This window comes from Bacillus rossius, chromosome 1, assembly GCF_032445375.1.
Source record: "Bacillus rossius redtenbacheri isolate Brsri chromosome 1, Brsri_v3, whole genome shotgun sequence".
Taxonomy (NCBI): Eukaryota; Metazoa; Arthropoda; class Insecta; order Phasmatodea; family Bacillidae; genus Bacillus; species Bacillus rossius.
Genome location: NC_086330.1, coordinates 260,225,736 through 260,238,839, shown reverse-complemented (window position 1 = coordinate 260,238,839; position 13,104 = coordinate 260,225,736). Strand labels below are relative to the sequence as shown.

At 34.1% G+C, this 13,104-nt stretch overlaps 1 protein-coding gene across 2 annotated transcripts in view; it reads left to right on the top strand.

Moving 5' to 3' along the window:
• The window catches only part of LOC134527528 (putative RNA-binding protein Luc7-like 1), a 99,744-nt gene that overhangs the window by 16,180 nt on the left and 70,460 nt on the right, over nt 1–13,104 (top strand). For both annotated transcript variants that reach the window (XM_063360274.1, XM_063360275.1), the window contains one exon: nt 11,886–12,104. In XM_063360274.1, the coding sequence (XP_063216344.1) occupies nt 11,886–12,104 (219 nt within the window). The remainder of the gene's footprint in view (nt 1–11,885; nt 12,105–13,104) is intronic.

Below are 13,104 nucleotides of genomic sequence, written 5' to 3'. Positions count from 1 at the left end.
GTGGAAAAATATATTTTTCGGGTTCACAGCAATGGTTTTCCTCGTGTAGTCCCTTCACTTCCATACTGCGGAAAACATGCCAAACCCCCGCAGAATCACCCTGCCTTGAAAATCTCAGTTGCCACCACCGTGGCATTATCTTTGCTTAAAACTCTTAGCATTAAGCATCAGGACATGTCTATATAACAAGAGACTAAAACTATTTTCTTTCATTGTTCACATTTTTTTTTTTGTTTGAGAAAAGGGCTTCGATTCTGTTGTTGCAATTATTTCAAAATGCTGAATCTTGCTGCTCCAATTTCGAAACCCAGCCTCTTAGCATAGTGCTATTCTTGAGTGCATCATGAAATGTGAAATCATCCCATGAAATCATTCTTAATTTTAAAATTCCGTTAGTAAGTAGTATTTTTTTAAGACCAGTGAAGTGTAGCAAAGTAAGTCCTTGTTTGATGGACAGTCTACATTCCTGAAAAATGTCTTCAGTGTAAAATGTTGACATGTTATTTAAAAATAATATTTCACAATTATGTAATTGTAACATAGGTCCCTTGATTATTAAAAAAAAAAGTATCATTAGGTTTGTATACCTGTGCTCAAATACTCAATCGTCATTTCTGTAGACAACAGCTACTCTGGCTGAGGCACGATCCCATAGTTGGGGTTACCAACCTCTAGTAGCACCTCATTGGCAAGTTACTCTTGTTTGCCTGGCAGTGCTGGCACTGCTTTGCACCATGTCTTTGAAACCTTTGAGGTAGTGATGGCCAGAATTGATGTATGAAAAAATATGTGTTAAAATTGAAGTTACATACTAGATGTCTACAAGTTCAGCCCGTTTAGCTATTACAGTGCTTTTCATATTAACAAATATCCATCTTCATTTGTAGGAGATAAACTGTGCACAAGCTACAACAGAGGACAGAGTTTTCACAAAACTGCTCAATGAATACAAGACTGATGTAGTGTTGTGGAAATGAATTAAGAACAAGTGTCTTGCAGTCAAAGTTGTACAATGGAGGACTTAAATTTAGAACAGTAATTCAAATGTGTCTAGAGTCCACTAAATTTGAGTAATTTTTTACCATCCACTAATGCTCTGATCTCCATAAAAAAAAAAAAAGTTTCTCCTGAATGTCAAAGTTCGTGACATTTCACAACACTTCAGCCATTATGCAAATAAATACGTATGGCGGTGTCTTGCCAAGCCGGCAGCTATTGAGATTTTTCCATTAGGGATTGTTTTTGTTTCACAATTATACTCAAGAATTGCAGAATGCAACATTCATGAGATTATAAGCAAGCTTTCACTGGAATTAATTTTCACAATGTCTGAGATAAGGGGCTCGGGGCTTCTTCTGTACAATATCTCTAGTTGCTTTCTCAGCAGTACAGCATCACATAGAAATAGGATGTTATTTTTTGTGGTTTTAACATGCAACTCAAGTCTTGCTGTAGTATTTAAGTGCTTCCTTGTTTTTGAAACAGTGCTGCAGTTGTTGAAACATCTGAATAATTCATTTATTATTTCATCTGTTAGTTAAGTTGCAGCATAGTAACAAATTAAATATTTTTTTATGAGTACATGGTTTCATTTTGTCGCCTCTCTCGCTTAAGGTAGACTGCTTCTGCTTTTGTTTGTCTCCTTCCAATCTGCTTTCTGTCATTTGCAGTTTTATATTTGAAAGTGGTCAGGGAAAACCTGGAGTTGTTAGGGAGTACAACCAGTGGGCTGTTAGGGCCCACCCGTAGCTTTAGGGTGTGAAATTATTAATTGGTATTATTATATTAATTACACTAGTATTAAACAAAATTATATTGTGCTCTAAAGGAGCAAATAACATTTGAGTCATTTTTGCTTAAAGCAGCTCAACTTTTTATGGTTTTGATACATTTTGAAAAGTTGGTTAGAATTGAAACTATATACATTTTTGATTTCATACATGTTTGGAATTTATTTTTCTCGGTTGCTTGAAAGTCATTGAAATTTTGTTAGGATTTTCTGTAGCAATCATGATAATTTTTGCACAAAACTTTATTTTCAAAATAAAAAATGGCAAAAGGTTGGAAATGTGTAAAAAAAAATGGGTTCTTACACAGTAGACTCCTGGTTATCCGTGATAATGACTGGCAAGGAGTCCACAGATAACCGAAAAATACAGTTAAAGCAATGCAAAAAAAAACTGATTAAAATTTTTTATCCCCACTAGACAAACACTTTAAAACCCGCCCCTGAAAGTAAAGCCCTAATTCGTTCCAGTAAAGAGCGCAGTTCAAAACATTGCTAGGCAAATACTTTTTTTTTCCATAAGAGAGTATTTTAATCAAAATAATACTTTTTAAAACATAAGTTGCTTGCTGACTACTATTTTCATCAAGACACTACTCCTGTTAAAATTAATTTACAAAACTAATATGTGTCTAAATACATTTGAAGTACATTGAAATAAATGTTAAATAACATTTAGACTTAGAGATAAAACAACCTAAAATTAAATTTAAAAATTCACGTACCACTTATAACGGTTCGTTATATACAAAATAAACAGATGTTGCGTCAATTTTAGTTGTTTTATTTTTTCAAACTAGAATGCATAGACGAATCCAAACACTTTCACTGTTTCATTCACTCGTTCCACATACATCTGCCCGTCGAAAAATGCTCACAGTTTGCGCGATGTGAATTAACGAAAATAACGTCCTTCAGTAATCTTTCACTGCAAATACACGAAGATGGTGCGACCTCGAACAGGGCCGCACCCAGTGAAAACGAATTTCGCTACGAGCCGAACGCCGACGAAGGTGGCCGCAATTTCTAATTTAGTACTGTTCGAAAGAAAATAAAACAAATTAGGTTGACTTAATACTCGGCCTGGCTCTGACCACCAACGTTAAATTATCCATTAGCAAATTACATCATAATTTGGCGAGAAGCCACCGAACGCGACCTACTGGGGCAGTGATCGACAGACGACTGGTGAAGTCCTGCCACACTCTTCTCCACGCAGGGAGTAGACGTCACATGACCTCACCGACCAATCACACGCACGCTTCTTTCACGCTTACAGATACCAGCCAATCACAGAACAAATTACAATACATGAAAAATCCTGTACACACAGAACTTGGGGCTTCCCTTGATCTGTCTCTTTTCAATTTTACATCAAAATCGGGGACTCCCATTCTCGTTCTTTCTCCCACACCGTGAGACAGCAGTTATCACTCAGTTCCCACGCAGTGGGGGAAATCCCCGTCTTTATCTATCTCTGAGGGGAATTACCTGCTTTCTTTCTCACTTGCACTTACAGGTCTCTCATGCCTCTCTCTTTCCAACCATCACCCCAGCCCAGACACAGTCCCGTGATCTATAATTATATTGCAACACGTTAATTAAAATTAAGAACAATAATCATAATACAAATTACTTTGCAAAATTAAACTTATTGAGAAAAACCTGAAAAAGTAGGCCTAAATAGGTAAAAATCTAGAACAGCAGCTCATTTGTGAATAATTACATAAAAAATAGTAGTGATTGAAAACGTCTAATAAAATACAAAATACCTTCTTAAAAACATAGCAAGTAAAAAATATCAACCCTAAAATATATAAAAGCTGTAAAATATCCTTGAAAAGATCTTTTAAGAAATATCTACATGCATAAAAACAGTTTAAAAGAAAAATTATTTAATTAGGAGGGCAGGGTTCTGCAACATTACACACTTGTTACATTCCAGGTTTGCCCGTCAATACAACAAAAAAAAAAGATACTTTAATCACTTGAATAGTTAATGTTTATATACAATGATTTTGAAGTTTGGTTTTTTAAGTTCGTATAGTTGCCAACATTAAAGATAAATTATTCCCTTAAGATAAAAGTTAATTATGTAGTTGCATTAAAAATGAGTGTTCAAGCCAGTCTTTTATTCTTATTCCTCAAAAAAAAAAGATCTTAACTTGCATGATAGTTCCAGATGTATCACATATTCACTGTAGCATGTTGCTTGATTATATAAAATAAATTTAAGTTCCTTTGTTTTAATTTTAAGTTAAAAGTCCAAAAATTAATTTTAAAAAGGTTATGTTTTGGCCTGGCCCTGACAATCGGGCATAAAGTTAGCTATTCGTAACTTTACTTCATTGTTCCCGGAGAGGTGCCTACGACGTGGCCGCATGTAGCGACGATCGAGCGACAACTACTTGCACCACACAGTTACCTTCCTTTACTAAGATAGAAATAAAGGGAGGCAACCCCATGGGCCAACTGACCAATCACAACGCAGTATTCAGTACCTGACCATATGGGGAAAAATACTGTAAAAAATGTTTCTCTCTAAAAGTCTGGGAAGACACATCACATCATCTCAAGGCTCGCTCTGATTGGCTGGCGAGGCAGCGTCCAGCAAAAGTTCCAGTCTATTGCTGGGCAGTCATGCACCCACGTGCTGGGTTTTTCCAAAACGCACTAACTTGAAGCGTGAACAATAACTTGCTGGCGACAGAGAGTTGTGCCTGTCTTTCTTTCTTTTGAATCCTTCTAGAATGTTAGTCTTACTACCCAGAATATGCTTTAAAATTTGACAAAACATAATACACATGTTAATTTTAAGTGATTAAGAAAATTACAAAAAAATTAATATTAACACATACATAATTTAATTTTATATAGAACCTAACTCAACTCAGTAATAATATTAAAGCACAAACAGAATGACTTAAATTACTATACCTAATAGAAGAAACATAAGTGCAAAATAATTATGAAACATTTAGAAAACATCAACATAAAACATTCTCAGTGAAAGTTTTATTGATAGTAGGGGGCAGGAATCTTGCGATGTTACACACTTTGTTAGGATAATAGGGCTTGGGCATAACATTTTTGTTCCAATGTAGGAGCTACCAACATTTTTTAGATACAAAATAATGTTATTGGTATAGGAGATATATTTCAGTTATAATAAGAATTAAAAATCAGAAACTTAACATTTCATTATTAGAAAGATTATTTAACATCTTAATGCAATTTCTGTCACTTGTTTACAAAATGTGTGTCTGCCATGATTTGTCACTATTGCATTTGTCACTAGGGCATCCTAGTAGACGTGAGGTAAACTGCCCTGACAGCTTCTGGCTTATCTGTCCAGAGCTGCTGTTGACATGCAGGATAACATAATATAAACGTTTGCTGAAAACTTTGGCGTTGTCGGAAAAAAATATGCAATGAAGGAAGCAAATAGCTATTCAGGAAAGAGCAAAATATTGTTTGTTGATTCATCACATTATTTTGTTGTCATTACTAATTGATTGCATTGTATTTAGTGCTACACAAGTGCCATTGTCATTAATGCTCACAAAAATAAAAAGTAAAAAAAAAAGCAAAATTAAAAATTTTGAAGAAAAAACCACTATTGATGTAAATGTTGTAATCAAAATAGTATTAAATAAAATTTTTGAAAAATCTCTGACTAAAGGGAAGTAAGTATCAAAATATAAAAATAAAAAGCATTTTAAAAATGTTTGTTTTGTGGCAAAGTCTGTCATATAAACAACTAATTATGACTTTTCCTAGTGCTACCTACCTTTATGTGCCTATCTATTTCTTGTAGAGATAGACACAGCCATAATAACAAATATAGGTACTACACATATTCCTACCTATTAATATAATGTGTATTTCCTTTCAAGTTATGAAAATATTATTTTTTCATTGCAAAATATTGTATTTAACTGAAGTGCAGGATGACAATAGTTTTCGCACCTGCAGCACAGATGCATCTAGCAAGAACTTCAGTGGGACTGGCTATTTTCCCCAGGAGCTTAATTTATGCTCTACTGATACATTTTTTTGTACAAAATTAGTATTTTTTAAATGTTCATTTAGAACATAACATTCAGAAGTGTTTTTTTATGACTTAATTACTGTGTAAAATTAAAACAGAGAAAAAAAATATGAACTAGGTTTTGTGATTGCAGATAAAAATATAAGTACTATAGTTATAACAGATTCGGATTCATGAAATGTTTATTACCCTGAAAGTTTGTTATTCAAACCTCATTTGCTAGGCAAGGTTATTTAATATTTTTGTAACTATTTGAAAATAACTCTAAAATATTTGAACCTCAGTTCTCAGATAAAACCTGGATATAATATTAATAATAGTTAACTTTACAATGTTGTTGTATCTACTCAAATGTATAATTTCATCATCTTGTTTTCAGGACAGAGATACCTAGATATTTGGGGACATTTGCCTGGGGTTGTCTGACATGTGTATGTATCTCACGATTCCTTAATTCTGAGACTATTGTAACGTACTGCAGCTCTCTACTGAGGGTTAAGTGTTGAGTGTTAAAGGTAGAAAGTTGTTGTAGTTAGTCGCTCCAGCACGCTCGTTCCGTGCCTTGTACCGTACCAAGCTATCACCACGTAAACTAAAGTTCTGACGTTTACGATCCCTGATTTATTTGTTTTTGTTTTGTTGAAGCAAACTGTAATTGGGAAATTTACAGCAACTCTGTACAAGGGTGTTAGCATTATTGCATTAGCAATGTGTGTTTGTTTGCATCAGTATAGGATTGCTTATAAAAAAAGTGAAACTTTACAATTAAACTTGTGTGTTGTATGATTTGGGGTAGCAGACATTTTCCTTTACATTTAAAATTTAATTTTTACTATCCATTTTATTTTAATATTTTGTTCAAAAATAATTTTTTTGTAAATATTAAAGGTTTAATGGAGGTGGTGTTGGAAAATATGAGAGTAATCTTTAAATCTGATTTTGTATTTACACCCTAATTTTTAAACATTATGAACTGTGATAAATATATGTATATTTAAATGTTTGAATTTCATCAATTTTGTATGGTTTTATATAGTTTATTTTCATGTGTTGTTAATTTTATTTTAAGAAACCAAAAGGATTTTTTTAGAGGTTTATTTTTTTTTGTTATAATACTGTATAGAGAATTATTTCAATTAAGTTGTCATTTTATACTTAAATGGTTACAAATTTTTATAGCCAGATTGGTTTAAAATTTTTGAACAAGTTCATCTTCTGTCATATGTGTCATCTGAGGCTTTGGAAATTTACTTGGAGTAATGTTCACGTAATCAGAAGCACCACATACAAGATGGCTGAAGTGTCACAAAAACTATAAGATGAGATGGAATAATACAAGCCATTTTATTTAAACACTCACAGTTCATGAGACATTATGTTATGTAATGATATTTTTTAAGAATCATAAACAACCTGGTGGCTTTGTTGTGGTAGAAGTGGCAGTGACCTGCCTAAGACAACTGCGAAACAGCTTTTATTCAACAATAATGGTGGACACATTCAATTGGTCTGTACATAGCTCATCAGATTATCTGTACAAAATTTCAAATGAAATTTTTTTTAACTATGCTGGTGCTATTGCAAACACATTTTACTTAGCATCAAGTACATATACTTTAAATACAATAGGCAGATTAAAAAAACTGTGAGCGAGTCTTTTAGTACTTGCCATTGATCTGTAGCATCTAGCTTTGGTAACAAACAAATTTATGTGTTCTCATGTTGCAAATACACTTATGATACTGTGACGCGCTGGTTTTAAATAAATAATTACGGAAATATTTAATGGAAATAAATACCAAATACAGGGATGAAAACCCATACTAAAAGTAGGAGTTACACTAACACTAAGAATCTAAGATGTCCTGTCTTGGAGTAACTGAGCTCAACTATTCACATCTTCACACAACAAAAGGGGAAGCATAGCTCAAATTTACTTCTCAAAAAGGTAAGTGTACCGCTTTCAGCGAGATTTTTAATGAACCTATTCAGATCATAGTTTTCGTTCTTTACAGGATGGTACTGATGGAAGTTCCAATACTAAAACTTAGTGCTGAACTTATTTAAAAATAACTAAAAGAGTTAACACAACTTGATACAAATCAGTATTTTCATTACATATAGCATGTCTACATAGATTACAGTTCAAATAAAGAATTGGTACCACGGTTGTTAAACGTAGACAATGATTTAGTTAGTGATTAAAACCGTACAACTAGAAATTGCAGAGTGCATCACAATACTTTTTTTTTTACCTTTTATCAGATTACCAAACTTATGTGTTACAGATGTTCATATTAGTTATCAGAATCATTGTTGAATTAAATTTTGGTGTAGTAAGTAAACTTGGCGCTGTTTAACCGATATTTAGCCAGAGTTATTTCTTCGAATAAATCCATATTGAGATAATGAAAGTCAAAAGTTTTGTTTGCCTAAAGAAAATACATTAAGTAAATATAATATATATTTATTTAAATTTTTTATATTTCACAATAGTTATGACTAGTAACTATTTTTAATGCTGAAACTAGTGAACACAGTTTATGCAATTTGGTTTTATTCAGGTTTTCGTAGTAATTTGTTAGCTGAGAAAATTGTAACTCTTAATGCTCAACTTGATGTAGGCTTTTGTACATACGCCATTGCTAAACACATGTATGTCTGCAGAAGAAAACTACGAAAAACAAAAATGACTAAAACACAAATTAAGCAAAAAATTGCTGTTGTCAGGATACACACACCACACAATACTCCACAACAGGAATATGGTCAAGCCCCTACTCAGTCGCACCTGTATTTTCATACCATGTGCGTTTCTGCCTGAGGACGGGAGCAGATAGCAGTTCCTGAAATGTCGCTTGTTTCAGTTTAAGAAAACTGTTGTGTTTGTTTCGTCTTTTCGTTTTGTTGTGTTTTGTCTCGTTTTGACTGTTGTGCTGAATTTTTTTGGGTTCAATATGTTTGTGCTGTCATCATTTGTGGGGTTTTTTTCGTTCTCTTCTGTTTTTTGGAAAACTATTGTGTTTGTTTTCGTCTTTTCGTTTTGCTGTGTTTTTGTCTCGTTTCAACTGTTGTGCCGAATTTTTTGGGTTCGGTATTTTTGTGCTGTCATCATTTGTGGGTTTTTTTTCGTTCTGTTAGTCCGTTTTGACGTGACGTCTAATAAATCGATAAACGCCGGCTGCACGCACGAAAAAGTGTCCCACTACGGATGTGTTCTGTTTGCTCGTTGTACGCATGCGTGGCATCTCTCTTCATGCTCATTGTACGCATGCGTGACATCTCTCTTCCACTCGATTGGAACAACCATCGATTTGACTTTTCAATCATATTTTCGTCGTTTGAATTATTAATATTATGCAATTTAACGATCGTCCACCGATTTTCAGCACAATCGGTACGGTTATTTAAAAGTAATGTTGAAAATTCAAATACGTTTTGAACCAACAATGGTGTTTTACAGTTACACATAATAATTCAAATTACACCCGGGATCTTTTGCACAATGTTTTAAAAAATATTGTAACCCATTATAAATAAGTTTGGTGTATTTGGGATGCGTATTTGTTATCAAATCGTGTTAATATTATACCCCTACCGTGAACAAAGTTTTTATAAATAAATAAATAAATATATATATATATAAAACATTTGAAACTACATTACCATAGTATGGTCTCGTGGACGTGTGGTTAGCGTACCTAACTCTTAAAATAAAGGTTGTCGGTTCGAAACCCGGCAGTTGCAAAATTTTTTTTGTACTTGTAAAAATATATATGGCGCACGCAACATTTCAAAAGTAATAAATATATTTGAATTAATGAATGCAAATAAAAGTAAATTTATTAATTCAATTGCACATTTCATTTCACTCCTTTGTATCCATACAAAATAGTGATAATTAAATAAAAATGATTCAATTTTATTCATAAAAGTATGCAGTGGTAGATTTTATTATGCAAAATATTGAAAAATTAAAAAAAAAATTCTTCCTCAAAGAATATAATATTTTTAATGCCTAAATGGTTTGGTTGCAAAAACCTATTACGGCTCAGTCTCAGGCCGAATATGATATTTCCTTTTTTTCTGGATCAATCATTTCATCAATGTTTTGTTATGACGTCACGTTAAACTATCGTCCGTAAACCGACTTTACAGACAAACAATTTTTTCTTTATTTTTTCTTTGTTTGTTGACCATATTCCTGTTGTGGAGTATTGTGTGGTGTTTATATCCTGACAACAACAATTGTTTGCTTAATTTGTGTTTTTGTCATTTGTGTTTTTTGTAGTTTTCTTCTACAGACATACATGTGCTTAGCAATGGCGTATGTCCAAAAGCGTACATCAAGTCATGCACTCCCATTGCACAAATCTTTCAAAGATAATATCTTATTGCACATACATAAATACTCATACCATTTACTTTCAGTTATTTACTAGGTGACGTCCTGCCCACTGACACACTTGCTTATTACCAAAACAGTTGAGAATAACATCCTGACAGACAAAAACAGCATATTATGGAGATTTAACTACCCAAACTAGTGTGAGAATGTGTATATGAGCCAGGGTAGGGTAACCACATTACTCAGAGAACACATATAGAAGCATTAGCAAAATATACAGATACATGGCTAGATCTGTACTCAGACTACATGGTTGCAACACCTGACTGCGTAGAATGACACAAGTACCACTAGCCCTGTCATTATCCTGACTGTAGATAAAATACATTATGCAGTGCTACATTAAAAGGCATGCATTCAATTCAATTTGCTTCCATTTTTGCCCTAATAATACCTATTTTAAAAGTACCTAAGAAAAGCACAATATAGTTAAAAAAAATCACACTTATGTTAGTATTCATATAAAAGGAGTAAATGTAAGACATAAAAACTAAAATTAATTGAATATTATTATAGAAAACTAACATTTCTAGTTAATGTATTTGAAGAAAAATATGTTTCTGTTAACAATTCTATTTTTCCACTCAATCAATTTGATTGGTTTATTATGCTTTTATGAGTTGCATTAGAAGCATTCTGTTTCATCTTATATTAGTTATTACTTACAGTGAACTTCCAAAGCCAACAAGAGCGGCAATGCGTGCTGGAAATCAAAATCTATTCATTGGCATACTTAAAGGTACCTGGGGTACATTTGAGATTAAGTGTTAACTAGACCACAGTGCTGTAAGGAGAGAGTAATGCTACAATGCTGGGCTCATTCAATGGGCAAAGCGCTGCTATAATACTGTAGTTTTTTTTCTAAGTAGGGTGATCATTTAATTTCACATAGATTTTTGATATTAAAATATTTATTTAAAAATTATTTAGTGTGTTAACAATATAGTTGATTTATTTTCACACTTAATGATATAATGTAAAACATATTTTTAAAACCTTAAAAAATTCAATTTAAAGTTGTGCAAACATATCAAAATCACAATCAAGGATGTTGCTCAAGTTTTAAAGCAATTGTGGTTAGAGCACATTGTTCAAAATGAAGATACAACAAGTTGTTTACAGCTACCATGACGGTACGAGGACTGCACTGCAGCAGGCTGGCTGAACAACGTAATGCGCTAAGTGATACTGCAGCACTGTGCCCGCTGAATGTGTGCGCCCTAGTTGACAAATTACTTCAACGGTTTAATGAAGCATGTAACGGTCTAATAAGCGGTTTTTGGCCAGGGACTGGGAAAAATTAGTGGGTTCAGTGACCTCCATGATAAAACTCCACAGCCCTCTACATATCTTTTATGTGAGTGTGCGCAACTGAAGACTGGTTTTGAATCCTGGTTTGTACATCTATAGATTTCCATTTCCCATGTTTCCAGAAATCACTGTGGGAAAATTCAGGCATGGTTTAGTTTGTCATCATATGGCCGAGTTGTTCCTCACATCTTGCCATCGTGATGTAAGCGCTGGGACATGAGCCGGCGGGGAGGGGAACCCACGAGTGTTTCCTGGCCCCTGACGGCGGGCGAGGGAGGCTGGAGCGACTCTCGGGGGACCGCAGTGCACGGCCGGGCGTGTGTTGCTAGGCCATGGAGCACCTGCAGGCCTTCATCGCGGACTGCGACCGCCGCACGGAGCTGGCCAAGCAGCGGCTGGCGGACACGCAGGAGGAGCTGTCCGCGGAGGTGGCCCAGAAGGCCAACAAGGTGCACGAGCTGGCCGAGCAGATTGGCAAGAAGCTGGCGCGCGCCGAGCAACTGGGCGCAGACGGCTTCGTCGAGGAGAGCATGAAGCTCATGGAAGAGGTACTTCACTACTTGCACTACTTGCACGTTACGGGTCAATTATGGAATGTCAAAAAATTATGATTTACATCAAAAGTAAAAAAAAAAATATTGATCATACCTGATTACTTCCAAGTATCCAGCTATACCAAAGTTACTAGCATTGTAGTTCTGTGATTGAACAAGAAACTCAGTGTCCTACGTCACACACAGAGCAACTAAATATCGCCGAGTAATTTCTACAGTGTGTGCTACAGCTTAATCCCTACTTCCCTACTAATACAGTAGAACCTCATTTTTATGTACCCGCGATACACAAATTCCTGCGATTAACGTATTTTTTGACATGCACTGTCAATTTTCCTATACTAATAATACATTCTTTTCCCGCCTTGTGCAAAAGCATTTCCCACTGTTTACGTAGAATTAGTGCTGTATTTCGTGGCAAACCATCGGAAAATTTAGAGAAAACAATAAATTCTCAAAATGAAATAGCGTAATGTTTAATTATTAAGCGTTACTGTATGAGTGTATGGTCACCACAGCTTCGTTTGCCATTGTAAACAACTTACTTTTTTTTTGTGCCACGTGCTATTGTACACCATACGGCCATGAACCAAACGTATGGTGACATAAACATGAAAATTAATAAGTACTTTTCTTAGCGTTCCCCTTTAATCTTAAATGTATTATGCATGAAAATCAAGGTTAAAACTCACATTTTAAATACACAAAAAAGCGGATTACTATTAAAATAGGTTTTAAGCAACGTACGAATTTCCTATAAATATGGCGTCTCGTGGATATTCTGCGACGTTCATTTTAACACATTAGAAACATTCTGAAAAGTTAGATGGCTGAAATGAATACCCAAACAATGCAATGGCAATTTAACTTCTATTCCTCAACGTAAACAATTATATTGATGGTGGTAGCTATCGTTTTATAGTATTATTTTTAAAAAAATCTGAAATTAATAAAACTTTTAACACGTAATTAATTACAAAGTTCAAAAATCAAT